Source organism: Scyliorhinus torazame, chromosome 1, assembly GCF_047496885.1.
Source record: "Scyliorhinus torazame isolate Kashiwa2021f chromosome 1, sScyTor2.1, whole genome shotgun sequence".
Lineage (NCBI taxonomy): Eukaryota > Metazoa > Chordata > Chondrichthyes > Carcharhiniformes > Scyliorhinidae > Scyliorhinus > Scyliorhinus torazame.
Genome location: NC_092707.1, coordinates 82,739,347 through 82,762,162, shown reverse-complemented (window position 1 = coordinate 82,762,162; position 22,816 = coordinate 82,739,347). Strand labels below are relative to the sequence as shown.

At 49.8% G+C, this 22,816-nt stretch overlaps 1 protein-coding gene across 5 annotated transcripts in view; it reads left to right on the top strand.

The window, feature by feature from the left end:
- susd2 (sushi domain containing 2) overlaps positions 1–22,816 on the top strand; it is a 353,392-nt gene that overhangs the window by 273,646 nt on the left and 56,930 nt on the right. For all 5 annotated transcript variants that reach the window (XM_072497158.1, XM_072497185.1, XM_072497149.1 and 2 more), the window contains 2 exons: positions 11,959–12,123; positions 12,734–12,982. In XM_072497158.1, coding sequence (XP_072353259.1) covers positions 11,959–12,123; positions 12,734–12,982 — 414 coding nt within the window. The remainder of the gene's footprint in view (positions 1–11,958; positions 12,124–12,733; positions 12,983–22,816) is intronic.

The window sequence follows — 22,816 nt, the reverse complement described above, 5'->3', positions numbered from 1 at the left end:
GAAGGCGCCAAACTTTTCAGGAGTGCGATGATTCCGTCCGTGCTGCTTTGTGGGTCCGAAATGTAGAGGAGCAGGTCATCTGCATAGAATGAGACTCTGTGCTCTCTGCTGCCACTTTGGAGCCCCCTCCAGCTTTTTGCTGCTCTGAAAGCAATTGCTAATAGTTTGATCGCTAAAGTGAACAGCAGCAGGGACAGTGGGCATCGTTGTCTGGTGCCCCTGTGCAGCTGGAAGTATCGGGTGTTAGTGTTGTTGGTCCGTACGCTCACCATGGGAGTGTTGTATAGGCATTTTACCCAGGAGGTGAACCCTGTTCCAAGCCCAAACCGCTCCAGTACCTCTATGAGGTATTTCCATTCGACCCTGTTGAAGGCCTTTTCTGCGTCTAGGGAGACGATCACCCCTGGTGTTCTCTTCCTGGATGGGGTCATTATCACGTTTAGCAGGCGCCTGATGTTCGAGGTTAGCTGTCTACCTTTGACAAAACCCGCCTGGTCCTCTGTGACCACTTCTGGCACGCAGTCTTCGAGCCTTTTGGCTCGGATTTTGGCCAGTATTTTGGCTTTTGCGCTCAGCAGTGAGATGGGTCTGTATGGTCCACATTCCGTTCGATCTTTGACCATGTCAGTATTAACAGCAGAAGTGCTAAAGGATCCACAAAAGATAAGGGGAGGAATTCTGTCGGCCGACGCCGGAATCGCGAAATGCGATTGGGCAGATAATCGGTGAAATTGCGGCCAGGTTCACGCCAAATCGCAATTTCCGGTGCCTCGATAGCGGCATTAAAGTGTTCCACTCCGCATGTACAGTAAATACCGTTTCCATATAACAGCGCCAGGGACCCGGGTTCAATTCCCGGATTGAGTCACTGTCTGTGTGGAGTCTGCACATTCCCCCTGTGTCTGCGTGGGTTATCTTGGGGTGCTCTGGTTTCCTCCCTCAGGTCCCGAAAGACGTGCCTGTTAGGTGAGTTGGGCATTCTGAATTCTCCCTCTGTGTACCCGAACAGGTGCCCGAGTGGAGCGACAGTAACGTCATTGCAGTGTTAATGTAAGCCGACTTCTGACAATAATAAAGATTATTATTATTACCGGGCCTGACCCGGTATTCTCCAGGGCCTGCGCGATCCTGTGATTCCATCGGGGGAATTGAGGAATTCCCGATGGCGACGTTCACTTGTGCTTTAAAAATCCTGAAACAAGTGCCGTGGCTGCTGAGGGAGAGACAGTGGGCACGGATAGTGTCCAACATCACCACAGTGTGCTGACAGCTGTCCCACTGGCCGGGGGCTTCTGCAAGGGCTCAGGGGAGTAGCGGGGCGAGGCCAGGAGGTGGTCATGGGGTTGGGGTGGACAGGTAGGAACACTATTGCCGCAGCCAAGCGTCTGCGCACACCGCTGACTCCACTGTGAACCTCGAGCCACGGGTCGTATGGTGCCCCGCCCAGACCACCCCTCCAGGGTACCCTCTGGCCCCAGCTGACCGATCAACGAGATGCGCGTACTCCAGCGCTGACAGTGCCATCTTGCTGGCTGTGATGAGTGTGTGGGTAGTGCTAATATGCGGCTGCCGCTTGTCAGCCTCTCGTTGTCAATCCCGACCCCGACGAATCTGAACACAATTTTCCATTGGAATCGATTATGTGACACGTGACGGCGGTGCTAGTCCCCCAACGGTCGCTGAATCGGTCCAGGTGCGGTGCCAGTTTTGCTGTCGTGGAACTCCACAAATCCTGCCCCGGCGTCAACACTTAGGGCTGGATTCTCCAATTGCCGCGCCGAAATCGCGTTCGGTGATTCACCGGAGAATCCGTTTGTACGCTGAAAATCGGGGGGGGGCGCCGTTTTTCGGACGCTCCACCACCTCAAAAATGGCATAATCGCTGAGTACACCGCACACCATTGGGACGGCCTCAGGATGTCGCCTGAGGCCCTCCTCCGATGCTCCGCCCCCAATGGGCCGACTTCCTGACTGTGTCGGTCGCGTGTCCTCACAGTTTTCGGGGACATCGCGTGGCGGCTGCGGACTGTGTCCAGCGCCGCCAGTCGTGGGGGGGGGGGTTTGAGGGGGAGCTACTCTGCTAGCCAGGGGCAGCTTCGGCAGGAGCTGGGCGGACTGGTGGGGGGGTGGTCCGGGGGTGGCAAGGGGGGGTTACAGGGGGACACCATCTGGCAGGCCGGGTCCACGCACGGCCGCCGCCATTTTGCATGCTGTGGCTGCCGCAGGCCGTCGCAGGTTGCCGCCGTACGCATGCGTGGCTACGGACCTGCCAATTTTCCATCCATAAATGCAGGTGAAGCCGGGGGCTTTATGTGGCACGGCTGCCAGCTCCCCACTGGGTGGAGCATTGGTGCGTGGGCAGCGCCGACTTTTTGGTCGTAAGATCAGACACCTCCTCCAGACATAGCCTCAAAATCGGAGAATCCAGCTCTTAGTCTCAGGAGCAGAGAATCCGGCCGATGGACTACATTGGAAGACTGGTTCAGCAACAGATCTTCAAGCTTTCTATCTGTGTATTTATTTACACATGTACCCAGTGTAAATGAATGAGTTCACAATATGTTTGCCCAATCCCTTACGAATGATTGGTGCCTTTATATCATTATAAAAACACAATAGCATGAGTCCTGATTGAGCAGTGGTGTAGGGTACTGGAGCAGTTACACAGATACGTAGAAATAGGGGCAGGAGGAGGCCTTTTGGCCGGTTGAGCCTGCTCCGCCATTCATCACGATCATGGCTGATCATCCAACTCAATAGCCTAATCCTGCCTTCTCCCCATAGCCTTTGATCCCATTCTCCCCAAGTGCTATATCCAGCCGCCTCTTGAATATATTCAAAGTTTTAGCATCAACTACTTCCTGTGTTAATGAATTCCACAGGCTCACCACTCTTTGTCAGAAGAAATGTCTCCTCATCTCTGTCCGAAATGGTTTACCCTGAATCCTCAGACTGTGGCCTTGGTTCTGGACACACCCATCATTGGTAACATCTTCCCTGCATCTACCCTGTCTAGTCCTGTTAGAATTTTATAAGTCTCTATGAGATCGCCCCTCATTCTTCAGAACTCCAGCGAGAACAATCCCAACCTAATCAATCTCTCCTCATAAGACAGTTCCGCCATCCCTGGAATCAGTCTGGTAAACCTTCACTGTACTCCCTCGAGAACAACAACATCCTTCCTCAGAGAAGGAGACCAAAACTGCATACAATACACAAAGTGTGGCCTCACCAAGGCCCTGTACAATTGCAGCAACACATCCCTGCTTCTGTACTCGAAACCTCTCAGAATGAAGCCAACATACCATTAGCCTTCTTTACCGCCTGTTGCATCTGCATGCTTACCTTCAGCGAATGGTGCACAAGGCCACCCAGGTCCCGCTGCACACTCCCCTCTCCCAATTTACAACCATTCAGGTAGTAATCTGCCTTCCTGTTTTTGCTTCCAAAGTGAATAACCTCACACTTATCCAAATTATACTGCATCTGCCATTGATTTGCCCACTCGCTCAACCTGTCCAGATCTTGCTGTAGGATCCCTGCAGCCTCGTCACAATTCACCCTCCCACCTAATTTGGTATCATCTGAAAACTTTGAGATATTACATTTTGTTCCCTCATCCAAATCATTAATATATATTGTGAATAGCTGGGGTCCCAGCACCGATCCCTGTGCTACCCCAATAGTTACCGCCTGCCAATTTGAAAAGGACCCATCAATCCCTACTCGTTGCTTCCTCGCTGCCAACCAGTTTTCTATCCACCTCAATACAATTCCCCCAATCCCATGCGCTTTAATTTTGTACAATAATCTCTTTTGCTGACTTTGTCAAACGCCTTCTGAAAGTCCAAATATACCACATCGACTGGCTCCCCCTTGTCAACTGTACTGGTTACATCTTCAAAGAATTCCAACAGATTTGTCAAGCATGATTTTCCCTTTATAAATCCATGCTGACTCTGACTGATCCTGCCATTGCTTTCTAAATGGTCCGCTATAAAGTCCTTGATAATGGATTCAAGCATTTTCCCCACTACCGATGTTAGGCTTACTGGTCTATAATTTCCTGCTTTCTCTCTACCTCCCTTTTTGAATATCGGAGTGACGTGAGCTACCCTCCGATCTGCAGGGACGGTTCCAGAGTCTATAGAATCCCGGTAACATATTGTAACAGTTGTTAACATATGTCGTTTGAAGAGGCTTTCACTGACCTTGGCCACTCGTGTGGAATCACCAAACGTCTGATGCTGCATCCAAGTCCGTGTGGCTGCATTTCTGCCAATAGCTTCAAGGCTAGATGGTCCCACTGCCTTTTTACTGAGTGCCTGGAGGGACTTCCGAACGTCCGCCAGCACAGGGCATCTTGTCTTCTTTCCACCTCCTCTACCAAGGCCTCCAGTGCAGCTGTCAAAAACCTTGCTGCCCATTCTCTCCCACGGTTTGCCATTCTTCACTCGTTCGCCGGCCAGATTCAGTTGTAGAACAGCTCCAGGCAACAGCTGCAGCCATAGAGTACCTCTCCTGGAGGTGGTGGTGGTGAGCTTTAAGTAATGCCAAGTCAGTGATGATATTGAACCCCCGCCAATGTGTGCAGGTTGTTGGTTCCCTGCACACATTGGTGCTACCAGGGCGACCTGATAGAGGTCTACAAAATTATGAGGGGCATAGACAGAGTGGATAGTCAGAGGCTTTTCCCCGGGGTAGAGGGGTCAATTACTAGGGGGCATAGGTTTAAGGTGAGAGGGGCAAGGTTTAGAGTAGATGTACGAGGCAAGTTTTTTACACAGAGGGTAGTGGGTGCCTGGAACTCGCTACTGGAGGAGGTGGTGGAAGCAGGGACGATAGTGACATTTAAGGGGCATCTTGACAAATACATGAATAGGGTGGGAATAGAGGGATACGGACCCAGGAAGTGTAGAAGATTGTAGTTTAGTCGGGCAGCATGGTCGGCACGGGCTTGGAAGGCCGAAGGGCCTGTTCCTGTGCTGTACATTTCTTTGTTCTTTGTTGTTGTTTGTATTCCACGGAATGGGCTGCTGGCCAAACACATAATGTAATCCCCGCACCCCTTTTTGGAGGTTATCCACTTTAACCACCCCAAACACCGCAACAGTTCTATTTGTGGGGGAGTCGTTGTGCCATAAATATATTCAATAAGGAATTCAGCAGCAACTTCTTTACTCGGTGAGTGTTGGAACGTGGAACTTTCTACAACATTACCAACAACCCGGCGGCCGGAGCACCCCGCCCGAGGTCAATGGATTTTTCCATTCTACGCGGCTCGCCCGTGACGTTCTTGCAGCGAACGCGGCCGGAGAATCCCGCCCAACATTTCTTTGTTTTAAGAAATTTAGAGTACTCAATTCTTTTTTTTCCAATTAAGGGTCAATTTAGCGTGGCCAATCCACCTAGCCTGCACACCTTTGGGCTGTGGGGGTGAGACCCACCAGACATGAGGAGAATGTGCAAACTCCACACGGACAGTGACCCGGGGCCGGGATCGAACCCGGGTCCTCAGCAGGTGATGCAGCAGTGCTAACCACTGCCCCACCGTGCCGCCCTTCCTTTTTAAAAAAAAAAATGTTTATTCAAATTTTTCCAACAAAACTTTTTAACAAACCCCCCCCCCCCCCCATAACAAAAAGAAGAAACAACACAAACACCACGATCAAAAATAATAAACTACTTATACATTGGGTTTCTCCCACTTATATTAACCCCCCCACATGTCATTCAAAAGTACCCTTGGGGAAACACCCCCCCCCCCCACCCGCCCAAATACCCCCCCGACAGAGACCCCTCCCCTCCCCCCTGGGTTGCTGCTGCTGACTTCCTCCTAACGCTCCGCGAGATAGTCTAGGAACGGTTGCCAACGCCTGAAGAACCCTGCACAGACCCTCTCAAGGCGAACTTTATCCTCTCCAGCTTAATGAACCCTGCCATGTCATTTATCCAGGCTTCCACACTGGGGGGCTTTGCGTCTTTCCATAATAGCAAGATCCTCCGCCGTGCTACCAGGGACGCAAAGGCCAGAATACCGGCCTCTTTCACCTCCTGCACTCCCGGTTCGTCCGTTACCCCAAATAATGCCAACCCCCAACTCGGCTTGACCTGGACTTTCACCACCTTGGACATAGGCCTCGTGAAACCCCTCCAGAACCCATCCAGTGCCGGGCACGACCAGAACATGTGGACGTGATTCGCTGGGCTTCCCGCGCACCTCCCACACCTGTCCTCCATCCCAAAGAACCTACTCAACCTCGCCCCTGTCATATGCGCTCTGTGAGTAACCTTAAATTGTATTAAGCTGAGCCTGGGGCAAGAGGAAGAGGAGTTAACCCTACTCAGGGCATCAGCCCACAGACCCTCATCAATCTCCTCCCCAAGCTCCTCCTCCCACTTGCTCTTTAGCTCTTCTACCGAAACCTCCTCCTCTTCTTTCATCTCTTGATAGATCGCCGAAACCTTGCCTTCTCCGACCCATACACTCGAAATCACTCTGTCCTGAATGCTCTGCGCCGGGAGGAACGGGAATTCCCTCACCTGCCGCCTCACAAACGCCCTCACTTGCATATACCTGAAAGCATTTCCCGGGGGTAACCCAAACTTCTCCTCCAGTGCCCCTAGGCTCGCAAACGTCCCATCTATAAACAGGTCCCCCATTCTTCTGATCCCTGCCCGATGCCAGCTCCGAAACCCCCCATCCATCCCTCCCGGGACGAACCGATGGTTCTCCCGAATCGGGGACCAAACCGAGGCTCCCACCTCGCCCCTGTGTCGCCTCCACTGCCCCCAGATCTTCAACGTTGCCGCCACCATCGGACTCGTGGTGTACCTTGTCGGCAAGCGTGGCAGCGGTGCCGTTACCAGCGCCCTCAGGCTCGTGCCCCTGCAGGACGCCATCTCCAACCTCTTCCACGCTGTCCCTTCTCCCTCTATTACCCACTTATGGATCATCGCCACATTGGCTGCCCAATAGTAGCCGCACAGATTCGGCAGCGCCAGCCCTTCCTGTCCCTGCTACGCTCCAGAAACACCCTCCTTACCCTCGGGGTCTTATTTGCCCACACAAAACCCATGTTACTCCTACCTACCCATTTGAAAAAGGCCTTGGGAATCATAATGGGAAGGCACTGGAACACAAAGAGAAACCTCGGGAGGACCATCATTTTAACCGACTGTACCCTGCCCGTTAGCGAGAGTGGCAGCACATCCCATCTTTTGAAATCCTCCTCCATCTGCTCCACCAACCACGTCAAATTGAGCTTGTGCAGGGCCCCCCAGCTCCCAGCCACCTGGATCCCCAAGTACCGAAAGTTCCTTTCCGCCCTCTTCAATGGTAGGTCGTCTATCCCCCTTCTCTGGTCCCCACGATGCAACACAAAGAGCTCACTTTTCCCTACGTTGAGCTTATAGCCCGAGAAGTCCCCAAACTCCCTTAGGATCCGCATGACCTCCACCATCCCCTCCACTGGATCTGCCACATACAGCAACAGGTCGTCCACATACAGCGACACCTGATGTTCCTCTCCCCCTCGGGCCAACCACCTCCATTTCCTGGACTCCCTTAGTGCCATGGCCAAAGGCTCAATTGCCAATGCAAACAACAAGGGGGACAGGGGGCACCCCTGCCTCGTCCCTCGGTACAGCCGAAGGTACTCCAACCTCCGCCGATTCGTAGCCACATTTGCCACCGAGGCTCTATATAGGAGCCTGACCCAACTGATGAACCCCTCCCCGAACCCAAACATCTGCAACACTTCCCACAGATACTCCCACTCCACCCGGTCGAAGGCCTTCTCCGCGTCCATAGCTGCCACTACCTCCGCCTCTCCCTCCACCGATGGCATCATAATCACGTTGAGGAGCCTCCGCACATTAGTGTTTAGCTGCCTGCCCTTTACAATTCCCGTCTGGTCGTCATGAATCACCCCAGGGACACAGTCCTCAATTCTCGTAGCCAGCACTTTTGCCAGCAACTTAGCATCCACATTGAGGAGCGAGATCGGTCTATACGACCCACACTGCAGTGGGTCCTTGTCCCGCTTCAGGATCAGAGAGATCAGCGCCTCGGACATTGTCGGGGGTAAGATACCCCCCTCCCTTGCCTCATTGAAAGTCCTCACTAACAACGGGCCTAGCAGGTCCACATATTTCCTATAAAACTCGACCGGGAACCCATCTGGCCCCGGGGCCTTCCCCGCCTGCATGTTCCCCAATCCTTTAACCAGCTCCTCCAACCCAATTGGCGCCCCTAAACCAGCCACCTCCTGCTCCTCCACCCTCGGGAACCTCAGTTGATCCAAAAATCGTCACATCCCCTCTTCCCCCGCTGGGGGCTCAGATCTGTACAGCTCCTTATAGAAGTCCTTAAATACCTCATTTACCCTCACCGCACTCCGCACCGTATTCCCCCTGCTATCTTTAACTCCACCTATCTCCCTCGCTGCCACCCTCTTACGGAGCTGGTGTGCCAGCATCCGGCTCGCCTTCTCCCCATACTTGTACGTCGCCCCCTGTGCTTTCCTCCACTGTGCCTCTGCTTTCCCTGTGGTCAACAGGTCAAACTCCGTCTGGAGGTTCTGTCGCTCCCTAAGTAGCCCCTCCTCGGGGGCCTCTGCATATCTCCTGTCCACCCTTAAGATCTCCCCCACCAACCTCTCCCTCTCCCTGCCCTCTCTCTTCTCCCTGTGGGCCCTAATGGAGATTAACTCTCCCCTGACCACCACCTTCAACACCTCCCAGACTACCCCCACCATGCCGCCCTTCCTGTCCAACATTTCAAAAGTACTTCAATGGCTGTAAAAAGCTATGAGATGCGTGACGGTCATGAAAAGTATTATATAATTGCCAATGTTTTTTCATACATTGAGGCAAATAATATGGATGCATTTCAGAAATAGCTGATTAAGTAAATGAGGGAGGATGTATTGGAAGCATTTGCTATTAGGGTAAGATGGAGTAAAGTAGAGGTTTGTGTGGAGTCTCATCATTGGCCTAGCACTGTTGGGTTGAATAGCCTGAGTCTGCCATAATACTATGTAAAGTCGCCATAGTCCCAGATGATCCTTTGAGGGAGGGAGCTGACTGGTGGTGATTTAACCTGAGGATCACTACACGTCAGCGAGGGACGAGGTTGAGAAGGTGGGGCTTTCATGAATAACCTCAGCCGGTATGGGAATTGTTGGCTTCACTCTGCATCATAGACCAGCTCTCCAGCCAACTGAGCTAATGGTCCCTGGAACCATTATTCTCATCGATTGGATCTTAAATTCTGCATTTCTCCTGCTTCAGCCCATTTGCTATTGAAATCCTTACCCATACTTCTGTTGCTTCCATACTTGACTATTCCAATGCTCTCGACTCATGCACTCTTTGCTCACAGGCCTGCATTGTTCCCACTGGAACGACGGAGGTTGAGGGGCGACCTGATAGAGGTCTACAAAACTATGAGGGGCATAGACAGAGTGGATAGTCAGAGGCTTTTCCCCGGGGTAGAGGGGTTAATTACTAGGGGGCATAGGTTTAAGGTGAGAGGGGCAAGGTTTAGAGTAGATGAACGAGGCAAGTTTTTTACACAGAGGGTAGTGGGTGCCTGGAACTCGCTGCCGGAGGAGGTGGTGGAAGCAGGGACGATAGTGACATTTAAGGGGCATCTTGACAAATACATGAATAGGATGGGAATAGAGGGATACGGACCCAGGAAGTGTAGATGATTGTAGTTTAGTCGGGCAGCATGGTCGGCACGGGCTTGGGGGGGCCGAAGGGTCTGTTCCTGTGCTGTACATTTCTTTGTTCTTTGTTTGAATCTTGGTCAAGCAACACATCAGTTTCACAGTTTTCATCCTTGTGATCAAATCCCTCCATGGCCCCACTCCTCCCTATCTCTGCAGCCTGCTAAAATCCCCAAACTCTTCCATCCTCTAGTGTATCCCCATTTGCTTGGCTCCACAATCGGTGGCCCTAAGCCCAACCTCCCTCAACCTCTGCTCCTCCACCTCTCTCTCTTCCTTAACACCTGTGGCCTCTATTCTAACATCTGCTTATGTGGCTTGGAAATTTCTCATCACTTCTTTTGAAGTACCTTGGGATATTTTAATATGTTTACGGTGCAGTAACATAAGAACATAAGAACTAGGAACAGGAGTAGGCCATCTGGCCCCTCGAGCCTGCTCCGCCATTTAATGAGATCATGGCTGATCTTTGTGGACTCAGCTCCACTCTCCGGCCCGTACACCATATCCCCGAATCCCTTTATTCTTTAGAAAGGCATCTATCTTTTTCTTAAAAACGTTTAAAGAAGGAGCCTTAACTGCTTCACTGGGCAAGGAATTCCAGAGATTCACAACCCTTTGGGTGAAGAAGTTCCTCCTAAACTCGGTCCTAAATCTACCTCCCCTTATTTTGAGGCTATGCCCCCTAGTTTTGCTTTCCCCGACCAGTGGAAACAACCTGCCCGCATCTATCCTATCTATTCCCTTCATAATTTTATATGTTTCAAACAGATCCCCCCGCATCCTTCTAAACTCCAATGAGTACAGTCCCAGTCTACTCAACCTCTCGTCATAATCTAATCCCCTCAGCTCTGGGATCAACCTAGTCAATCTTCTCTGCACTCCCTCCAGTGCCAATATATCCTTTCTCAGGTAAGGAGACCAAAACTGAACACAATACTCCAGATGTGGCCTCACCAACACCTTATACAATTGCAGCATAACATCCCTAGTCTTGAACTCCATCCCTCTAGCAACGAAAGACAAAACTCGATTAGCCTTATTAATCACCTGTTGCACCTGCACTCCAACTTTTTGCGACTCGTGCACCAGCACACCCAGGTCCCTCTGCACAGCAGCATGTTTTAACATCTTACCGTTTAAATAATAATCCATTCTGCTGTTATTCCTCCCAAAATGGATAGCCTCACACTTAGCAACATTGAATTCCATCTGCCAGACTCTAGCCCATTCACCTAACCTAACCAAATCCTTCTGCAGACTTCCGGTATCCTCTGCACTTTTTGTGACAAGATGTTGTTGTTGTGAGAACCTGTTTCCAATAAAACATTGGCTCTTTCTCTAATAGTGATAGTTTACAAAGTGGCCCTGTCGAATATACATCAATGCTTTGGTATTCATTAAATGTTTACTCCGTCTGATACTTTTCAACTTAATACCCTGGGCAGTAATTCAATACTCCTAACTATAAGGTGAGATGGCTTGAGCTTGGCATCAATTCTTTGGTACCACTCTAATCATGGTTTTCAATTTTGCTTCATCTCGTAATGTGAGTAGAAAATGAAAATGAGAAAATGAAAATCGCTTATTGTCACAAGTTGGCTTCAAATGAAGTTACTGTGAGAAGCCCCTAGTCTCCACATTCCGGCGCCTGTTTGGGGAGGCTGGTACGGGAAGAAGATGCAGTGCAGATACAGTAAACACCATATATACCGAATATGTGCAATTAGAGCAGTGAATGTGTGGCAGGTTCCACAGTGTTTGAAGTAGAGCAAGGACTTCTCCTAGGTTCCCATGTCAGGATTCTTTCCTCAGCAAATACCACCAAAGGCAGATTTATTCTCATTGCTGTTTTGGGGCCAATACTATGTGCAAATTGATTCCAGCATTTAGCCAGGTAAATTATGGAATTATAACAGGTTGATGATGGCAAATTACAGTGTCAAATTATCGCATTATGATGATGAGAATTTAGCACAATTGAGGTTGACAGTTATAGAGATGATAACATTGGGAAAATATGGTACTATAAGAATGGGCTATGTAACTGTGAACAGTCATAAACACAGTAGCTATCAGCACAATCACGAGCCAGGCTGGGCTGTGAATTCTATTACAAGCTTGACAGTAGACCTCTCTTAGGTTTATAGCTGCAATTTTTATATTGTTCAGAGTTACGTCAGAGAAAAATTGATTGGCAATTAGTCGCACTCTCTTCTTACAGGAATACATGAAAATGCAACTGGGCTCACTGCTGTTGCTATGCAGGAAGGTGACTCCGATGTGATTGAAGTCCGTGTTTCAAACCATTCCAGTAATGGAAGCTTGGAGGTGCTGCTCAACCATGGGTTTGTTACCTTCGATGAACAGAACTGGATGGATCTTAAAGGTGAGTTTCCTGTCAAAATAATGAGTACTCAGATGATCTGAGTGCACCCAGTTACTTTCTGAGGTCTCCAGGCTGGCAACATTTAACCCATCAACTGTGCTTCAGTTGGCAACACTCTCGCCTGGTTCAAGTCGCCCTCCGAGTATTTGGGTTACCAAGATGTTGGACACTCCAGCGCTGTGCTGAGGGAGGTGCTGCACTGTTGCCGCTGCCATATTTCAGTTGAGACACATATCGCGGTTTCACCTGCCCTCTCTGGAACATATTCAATCCTGTGGCCCTATTTTAAAGAAGACAATGTGAGTTCTGCCAACGCCCTGACCAATATTTACCCCTCAAACAACATCGCAAAATAGATTATCTGGTTGTTATCGATTTCCGTTTGCGGAACTTTGCTATGCCCAAATTGGCCACTAGGTTTACAAAATTACAACATGAGTGACACTTTCAATAGTCCTAAATTGGCGGTCAAGTCCTGAGAACATCAGAAGTGCGAATTAAATGCAAGTTTATTTTTCTCATTCTAATGATTCATCTTTTCAGGTAAGTACACGACATGAGCATAGTGTGATGTCAAGGAGTATTTAATTGGCTGTTTGTCCTCTCCCAGGTGTTTTTATGTATTCCGCCAACCGGCAGAATGTTACTGTCATGTTTGCTTCTGGAGCTGGTGTGGAGATGCGGGCTCGGGGCACAATCTTGAGCATCGTGGTTCTTTTGCCGGAGACATTTGTGAACCAGACGGAGGGGCTCTTTGGAGTGATGAATAACGATCCAGATGATGACTTCACCTACAAAAATGGCTCAGTTCTGTCTGCTGATGCCAGCCAGGAAATGCTCTACAAACTGGGTGCCAGCTGTGAGTAGAAGGCCTCCAGTGACGTTCCCTCTCACCTTTGAACCACATGTAGAAATATATTTTGCCGTACGACATTTTAAATCAATCCAGACCGAGCTTAAATCTTTTGATGCCCAATTTAATGAACAAAACTAACATGACAAGACAATAGGTTGTTGCAATAGATTATTGAATGTGAGGTCAGATGAGAGGAGATGCAATTCTAGACCTAATCTTGGGGAAAGAAAATGGGCCAGTGGATGAAGTGTTAGTTGGTGACCATATCGGGGATAGTGATCACAATTCAGATCGATTCAGTATTACCATGGAAAAGGACAGAGATAAAGCAGGGGTAAACATTTTGATCTGGGGGAAGGCACATTTTGTAGAAATGAGAAGGGTTTGGCTGAGGTGGACTGGCTAGCAATGCCAGAGATGAAGAAGGGAACTTGTGTGCAGATGCAGATGCTGTGGGAAGGGTTTAAATGAATATTTTGTCTCTGTGTTTAAAAAGGAAATGGATGATACAGTAGTCCAGGAGGAACACTGTGAGATACTGGATGGGTTATTCATAAAGAGAGAGGAAGTACTCGGATAGATTGGAATCCTTGAAAGTTGATAAGTCGCCAGGGCCAGATGGATTGTTTCACAGGCTACTGAAGGAGGTCAGGGAGGACTTAGCAGATGCTCTGAGGATGATTTTCCAATCCTCACTGGACACAGGGGTGGTACCAGAGGACTGGGGAAATTCAAGTGTGTACCATTGTTTAAAAACGGATTGAAGGAAATGTCGAACAATTATATGCCAGTTAGTCTTACATCAGTGGTGGGCAAATTAGTAGAATCAATCCTGAGAGATAGGATTAACTGTCACATAGAAAGGCATGGACAAGTCAGGGATGGATTTATTAAAGGAATGTCTTGTCTCACAAATTTGATTGAATACTTTGAGGAAGTGACAAGAAGTGTTGATGAAGGTAGTGCAGTGGATGTGGTGTACATGGATTTTAGCAAGGCCCTCAAGGCAGATTGATCAAGAAAGTGAAAGCCCATCGGAAACAGGGCAACGTGGCAAACTGGATAAAAGTTGGCTTAGTAACAGGAAACAAAGGGTAATGGTCGATGGCCGCCCGTGCAATTGGAAAGTTGTTTCAAGTGGTGTTCCACAGGGCTCGGATTTGGACCCTTACTGTTTGTGTTATATATTAACAATTTGGACGTGAACGTGGGGAACATGATTGGGAAATTTGCAAATGCTTGTTAAATTAAGCCTGGGTGATGATTCAGAGCTAAAGTAAACGGAAAGGCCTATAAGCTAGAGCTGGGATAGGCATGGGAGCAAACAATTTGTGATTGCAGAGTTATTTTAAAGCATTGTAAATAAAACTGCTGCAGACTTCAAGCTAGTGTAATTTCTGCATTGCACCAAGATAAATCAGAGATATAAAATATACAACAAATTGGCAAAACACAAAACAATTGGGTCCTGCTCTTGTCTGCCAAAACTTCTCACAATTCCAGGATCACCTTGAAAACTCACAGTTTCTCTTCCCAATGCCAACTAAACGTCTCCCTGTTACTCCCTTCATCTTCAGTTCGAACAATAGATGTAAGCAGTTCACTAAGATTGCGACCATCTGATCAACTGACTCTACTGCAGCACGGTAGCACAGTGGTTAGCACAGTTGGTTCACAGCTCCAGGGTCACAGGTTCAATTCCCGGCTTGGGTCACTGTCTGTGCAGAGTCTGCACGTTCTCCCCGTGCCTGCGTGGGTTTCCTCCGGTTTCCTCCCACAGTCCAAAGATGTGCAGGTTAGGTGGATTGGCCATGCTAAATTGTCCTTAGTGTCCAAAGAGGTGGGTGGGGTTCCTGGGTTATGGGGATGGGTGGAGGTGTGGGCTTGGGTGTGGTGCTCTTTCCAAGGGCCGGTGCAGGCTCGACGGGCCGAATGACCTCCTTCTACACTGTATGTTCTCTGTACTGCTTCTCTCTTCTTCCTCTTGGCTAACAAGACAACTTCCTCTAAGATCTCCCTCTGCTCCAGCTCAGGATTCGCATCTGTACTCTGGCTCTCACGCCAGTTAATATTGTAAATGGTTCCCTCTCCTGTGGTACCACATCCTCACTTTCAAAGCTGCCAGCACCACCCGATAACATGATGGGTGGGATTTTCTGTCCGTTTCCCCGTGGCGTGCTTTCAGGCGGTTGGCGGCATCTCGCAATTGGCTGTCGGCGGGATCTTCTGGTGGTGGCCGATGTTGGTGGCGTTTTGCGTGACTCGCCCATTCCGTCGCCGGGGGATCTACCGAGGTGGGGTTGGCTTCGGTGGGACCGGGATATCTTGCTGGCAAGAAGGACCGGAACATCCCGCCCAATGTTGTATTCCACATGTATGTTGGATAGGGTGGCGGGGGGGGGGGGGGGGGGGGGGGGGGGGAGGGGGCACCAACTACTGCTTCTGATTTGTCACGTTGCTTGTTCGACACCAGCCAAAATTTCCTGTGACTAAACATCTGAAGGATTGTTGCCATTGGGCTAGCATTCAGAGCAACAGCGCTCACCACTGACCTTGAATCTCACTACAGATCTTGAATCTCACTACAGATCTCACTACAGCATTGTGACTCCATGGCAAGAAGTTGAGTTTTAATATGTTTTAACATATTTTGAGGACATAGGTGAAATCATTGAAGAAAAAAGTTTATATATTGAAACATTGAAAAAGATTGATGTATCAGGCTGGAAAGTCATGGTTTTACTTTTTAAAAAGATTTACCAAATCTCTCTCAAAGTCTGCACGTTGACCTTTTGACAAAATTTATCTGATATATAAAAAAATGTTTATTTGCATTAAAACAACATAAAGGTCGGATAAATCTTCTGAAAACATTTCAAATGTCAGATTAATGCTCTCTCAGATTTATTTCATTGAATCTATTTTAACATTTAAAAGATCCTTTCTGGTGTTGGCCTCCTTGAGAGGTTTTTGCAAATTGAGAGGAGGCTCCTTAACACCTGGAAATAAGGCAGGACTAAAACTATCAGTGTGAGTACTTCATTATCAGTGGGCAATAAGCTGAATTTCATGTGTGTTCCAACCGGCCTTTTAAATCTGCACCTTGGCAATAGAAGTTGCGAGGACTCGGGGGCAGTGATGGTGGCCCACTGAAACTTCCAGATTTACACTACAGGTGTGCACTCCAGATGTTGGACTGCACCAACGTCTAATAACGCAAATGCGGGGCTTGTCACTATTAATGGCACCGCAAAATCTGCCCCAATGGCTTCATGTCCCCATCACACTTTCCATTCACTGATTCTAGCACAACATCCATGTCCTATTCAACTATGAGCTAAATGTCTAAAATCAACTTTTCCATAAACCAAAGCCACCAAATTCAATCTCTGTCGATGTCACCCGTCACCACCCTTGCCTCAGCCAATTTGGCTCATCATGGTTTTATTTCCTCCAGACTCAATCATTGCAATTCCCTTCTGGCCCACCTCCCATCTTGCAACGTTCGTTCAACACTCTCCATATCATAACTCACACGAAGTCACGTTCAGCCATCGCACCTGTCCTCGTCACCTACATTGGGTCTTGTTCCAGACACATTTAAACATTCTCTTCTCCTTGACCTCGCTGCACCCTATTGCCCTTGCCTCCTACATCCCTCCGAGATCTCTGCAAAAATTGGGTTGGATGCTCTCTGCCATTCCTGAAGCTCGCCCAAGACAAGCATTCGGCTCTTTGCATTTTTAAAGGAGGAGCTTAATGCCTTCTCTTGTTCCCATTTCAGAAATTAGATTTTGCAGAGTGGGGCGAGTGTCAGGTCCTGCTCTTCTTTGGATTCTTCACTGGCCACTGGAGCCTGAGCACTGGTTGCCAACAAATGGCAAGAGTTAAAACACAGCTGTGGAAATCGGCTCGCTTCCCTGACTCTGCAATGCCTTGATTGCCATTCCACCCACTTTCCCCATCTCCCGGGAGTTACTTATGGGCTACTGCCAATGAGGCAAGTGATCCAATATTCCAGTCTTCAAATGGATAAGGCCCCCTGTGGAGACACAACTGGTGCTGACAGGCTTCCTAATGACATAAGAACATAAGAACTAGGAGCAGGAGTAGGTCATCTGGCCCTTCGAGCCTGCCCCATTGATACACGATCAATTACTGCAAAGACGAGGTTAAAGCATAACTGAAGGCTTTAATAGACTAGAACTGTTCCCCCAACAGCTCAGGTACAGAATGAGGGCTGCTGGGACGGCACCAACTCTTATACCCCGCCTATCTGGGTGGAGCTACATACTGTACAGCCAATGGTAAACCCCCAGGTTTGACCAATGGAACTTCAGCCTCTCGGGTGCTGCAATACCTGATAATACCACATTCACCCCCTGTCAAAAAAGAGTCCGGCGGGGGTGGTGGCCAGCGGCTACAACTGTATTCAACATGGTATGATCAGATATGGAGGTACCGTGATACCTCCTTACAGTGTTTAGAGGATATTTACAGTCATGGCAGATATATACAGTCAGTGTTTATTATTTACAGTTACAGATCGGTTAAGATGAAGCAATCAGTCGGTCGGGTGCCCTGGTCGTCCTCTGGGATCGTCTGGGCCTCTGTGGTGATTCCGGTGGGGGTCCTGGCGTCTGCGACTCCGGGAGCGTGGCTTCGGCCTCCATGACAGCTTCGTCACCCCTAGACGGCGCTGGTGGGGAGAGCGGTTGACCTGGGAGGGGGGCGCCTGTAGGGGACATCAGTGGGTGGGAGGGCCCGGGCAGGAGCGGCGGGAGGACTGACCCTCCTGTGAGGCGCTGCGGAGGTGGGGGTGGTGGTTGGGGTGCGCATGGGGTTCCGACGGGCACCAGGTCCCGTAGGGAGACCGTATCTTGTCGGCCATCAGGGAACGCCACATAGGCGTACTGGGGGTTAGCGTGCAGCAGATGGACCCTCTCGACCAACGGGTCCGACTTGTGCGCCCGCACGTGTTTTCGGAGCAGGATGGGTCCGGGTGTCGCTGGCCAGGTCGGGAGAGCGGTCCCCAAGGAGGACTTCCTGGAGAAGACAAGGAGACGTTCATGAGGTGTCTGATTGGTGGTCGTACAAAGCAGCGACCGGATGGCGTGGAGGGCCTCCGGGAGGACTTCTTGCCAGCGGGAGACAGGGAGGTTCCTGGACCGTAGGGCCAGTAGGACGGCCTTCCAGACCGTTCCGTTCTCCCTCTCTACCTGCCCGTTTCCCCAGGGGTTGTAACTGGTCGTCCTGCTTGAGGCGATGCCCTTGCTGAGCAGGAATTGATGCAGTTCGTCGCGTAAAAAGGAGGACCCCCTATCACTGTGTATGTAAGCGGGGAAACCGAACAGTGCAAAGATACCCTGGAGGGAATTGATGACAGTGGTGGTGGTCATGTCGGGGCAGGGGATGGCGAATGGGAACCGGGAGTACTCGTCAATCACGTTCAGGAAGTACGTGTTGCGGTCGGTGGAGGGGAGGGGGCCTTTGAAGTCCATGCTGAGGCGTTTAAAGGGACGGGAAGCCTTTATCAGGTGCGCCCTCTCTGGCCGGTAGAAGTGCGGTTTGCACTCCACGCAGATTTTGCAGTCCCTGGTGGCTGTCCTGACCTCCTCGATGGAGTAGGGCAGGTTGCGGGTCTTAACAAAGTGGAAAAAGCGAGTGACCCCCGGGTGGCAGAGGTCCTCGTGGAGGGCTCGGAGACGGTCCACTTGTGCGGTGGCACATGTGCCACGGGACAGGGCGTCAGGAGGCTCGTTTAGCTTCCCGGGACGATACAAGGTCTCGTAGTTGTAGGTGGAGAGTTCTATCCTCCACCGCAAGATCTTGTCATTTTTTATCTTGCCCCGCTGTGCATTATCGAACATGAACGCCACCGACCATTGGTCAGTGAGGAGCGTGAATCTCCTGCCGGCCAGGTAATGCCTCCAATGTCGCACAGCTTCTACTATGGCTTGGACCTCCTTTTCGACTGAGGAATGGCGGATTTCAGAAGCATGGAGGGTACGGGAGAATAAGGCCAAGGGTCTGCCCGCTTGGTTGAGGGTGGCCCCCAGAGCTATGTTGGACGCATCGCTCTCGACCTGGAAGGGGAGGGACTCGTTGATGGCGTGCATCGTGGCCTTTGCAATGTCTGCTTTGATGCGGCTGAAGGCCTGGCGGGCCTCCATCGACAGGGGGAAGGTTGTGGACTGGATCAGGGGATGGGCTTTGTCTGCGTAGTTAGGGACCTACTGGGCGTAGTAACTAAAAATCCCGAGGCACCGCTTCAGGGCCTTGGGGCAGTGAGGGAGGGGGAACTCCATGAGGGGGTCATGCGTTCAGGGTCGGGGCCTGTAACTCCATTTCGCACTACGTCGCCGAGAATGGCTAGACGGTCGGTGCTAAATACACATTTATCCTTATTGTACATTAAGTTAAGGATTTTAGCGGTCTGGGGGAATTTTCGGAGGTTGGTGTCGTGGTCCTGCTGGTCATGGCCGCAGATTGTGATGTTATTGAGATACGGAAACGTTGCGCGCAAGCCGTACCGGTCAACCATTCGGTCCATCTCGCGTTGGAAGACCGAGACCCCGTTAGTGACACCGAAGGGAACCCTTAAAAAATGATAAAAAAAGTGGGTGAGGTAAGTACTGCTTAAGCACTTCCTTACCTTGCAGGTCAGCTGTTCGGGAGAGAGAGAGAGCCAGGACCTTGGAAACAGCGCGGGAGTTTGAAATAGCGCGGGAGCTGCGAGCCAGAGGGGACAGTTTAAAAGGTTGCGGCGTGGGTGAGGTAAGTACTGCTTAACAACCTCCTTACCTAGCAGGTCAGCTGTTAGTTTCGGGAGATCAGTTTCGGGAGCAGGCCTATTGGCTGACTGTAAATCAGGAAGGATACAAAGGGTGTGGCTGAAGTGCCTTTAGAAACAGAGTGCTGGAGGCAAACAGAGTGTATCTAAGTTTGGGTAAGGCTGAGTTCGGGTAAGAGGTGAGTGAGGGCTGTGGTTTTTTTTGGAGTTTGGTGTTTGGGGTTGAGTTTCCCCCCCCCCCAAAAAAAAAAAATCCAATTAATTAAGTAAATTAATTAACTAGTTAAGGGAATTTGGAGCTCATCTTAAGGAGGTGCAGAGAAGCAGACCTGTGAGGGAGCCTCGGGAGCAATTACATCACAGCCAGCAGGTAAGTGATTGGCTTGTAACTGGTAAGTGATTTCTCTCTCTTTGACTTTCTCTTAGCTGTGTAGTGTAGTTCAAATTTAACTTCAGGTTTAAGTCATGGCAGGAGAGCTCAGACCCGTGTCATGCTCCTCTTGTGAGATGTGGCAAGTCAGGGACCCTTCTGGTGTCCCTGACTCCTTCATCTGCAAGAAGTGTGTCCAACTGCAGCTCCTGTTAGACCGCTTGACGGCTCTGGAGCTGCGGATGGACTCACTTTGGAGCATCCGCGATGCTGAGGAAGTTGTGGATAGCACATTCAGTGAGTTGGTCACACCGCAGATTAAAATTACTGAGGCAGATAGGGAATGGGTGACCAACAGACAGAGGAAGAGTAGGAAGGCAGTGCAGGGATCCCCTGCGGTCATCTCCCTCCAAAACAGATTTACCGTTTTGGAAACTGTTGGGGGAGATGGCTCACCAGGGGAAGGTGGCAGCAGCCAGGTTCATGGCACCGTGGCTGGCTCTGCTGCACAGAAGGGCGGGAAAAAGAGTGGCAGAGCTATAGTGATAGGGGATTCAATTGTAAGGGGAATAGACAGGCGTTTCTGTGGACGCAAACGAGAATCCAGGTTGGTATGTTGCCTTCCTGGTGCAAGGGTCAAGGATGTCTCAGAGCGGCTGCAGGGCATTCTGGAGGTGGAGGGTGAACAGCCAGCTGTCGTGGTGCATATAGGCACCAACGATATAGGTAAAAAACGGGATGAGGTCCTACAAGCTGAATTTAGGGAGTTAGGAGTTAAACTAAAAAGTAGGACCTCAAAGGTAGTAATCTCAGGATTGCTACCAGTGCCACGTGATAGTCAGAGTAGGAATGACAGGATAGCTAGGATGAATACGTGGCTTGAGAGATGGTGCAAGAGGGAGGGTTTCAAATTCCTGGGATATTGGGACCGGTTCTGGGGGAGGTGGGACCTGTACAAATCGGACGGTCTGCATCTGGGTGGGACCGGAACCAATGTTCTCGGGGGTGTGTTTGCTAGTGCAGTTGGGGAGGGTTTAAACTAATGTGGCAGGGGGATGGGAACCGATGTAGGAAGTCAGTGGGGACAGAAACAAAAGGCAGGAAGGGAGAGTGTGTAAAGCATGACCAGAGAAAGCAGGGCAGAGAGCAAGGAAGGTCTACATTAAACTGCATTTATTTCAATGCAAGGGGCCTGACGGGCAAAGCGGATGAACTCAGGGCATGGACGGGCACATGGGACTGGGATATTATAGCTATGACTGAAACATGGCTAAGGGAGGGGCAGGACTGGCAGTTCAATGTTCCGGGGTACAGATGCTATAGAAAGGATAGAACAGGAGGTAAGAGAGGAGGGGGAGTGGCGTTTTTGATTAGGGAGAACATCACGGCAGTACTTAGAGGGGATATATCCGAGGGTTCGCCCACTGAGTCTATATGGGTGGAACTGAAAAATAAGAAGGGAGAGATCACCTTGGTAGGACTGTACTACAGGCCCCCAAATAGTCAGCGGGAAATTGAGGAGCAAATATGTAAGGAGATTACAGATAGCTGCAAGAATAATAGGGTGGTAGTAGTAGGGGACTTTAACTTTCCCAACATTGACTGGGACAGCCATAGCATTAGGGGCTTGGATGGAGGGAAATTTGTTGAGTGTATTCAGGAGGAATTTCTCATTCAGTATGTGGATGGGCCGACTAGAGAGGGGGCAAAACTTGACCTCGTCTTGGGAAATAAGGAAGGGCAAGTGACAGAAGTGCTAGTGAGGGATCACTTTGGGACAAGTGACCATAACTCCATTAGTTTTAAGATAGCTATGGAGAATGATAGGTCTGGCCCAAGAGTTAAAATTCTTAATTGGGGCAAGGCCAATTTTGATGGTATCAGACAGGAACTTGCAGAGGTAGATTGGGGGAGACTGTTGGCAGGCAAAGGGACGGCTGGTAAATGGGAGGCTTTTAAAAATGTGTTAACCAGGGTGCAGGGTAAGCACATTCCCTTTAGAGTGAAGGGCAAGGCTGGTAGAAGTAGGGAACCCTGGATGACTCGAGATATTGAGACTCTGGTCAAAAAGAAGAAGGAGGCATATGACGTACATAAGCAACTGGGATCAAGTGGATCCCTTGAAGAGTATAGAGATTGTCGAAATAGAGTTAAGAGGGAAATCAGGAGGGCAAAAAGGGGACATGAAATTGCTTTGGCAAATAATGCAAGGGAGAATCCAAAGAGATTCTACAGATACATAAAGGGGAAAAGAGTAACTAGGGACAGAGTAGGGCCTCTTAAGGATCAACAAGGGCATCTATGTGCAGAGCCACAAGAGTTGGGTGAGATCCTGAATGAATATTTCTCATCGGTATTCACGGTGGAGAAAGGCATGGATGTTAGGAAACTAAGGGAAATAAATAGTGATGTCTTGAGAAGTGTGCATATTACAGAGGAGGAGGTGCTGCAAGTCTTAAAGCGCATCAAGGTAGATAAATCCCCGGGACCTGATGAAATGTATCCCAGGATGTTGTGGGAGGCTAGGGAGGAAATTGCGGGTCCCCTAACAGAGATATTTGAATCATCGGCAGCCACAGGTGAGGTGCCTGAAGATTGGAGAGTGGCGAATGTTGTGCCCTTGTTTAAGAAGGGCAGCAGGGAAAAGCCTGGGAACTACAGACCGGTGAGCCTA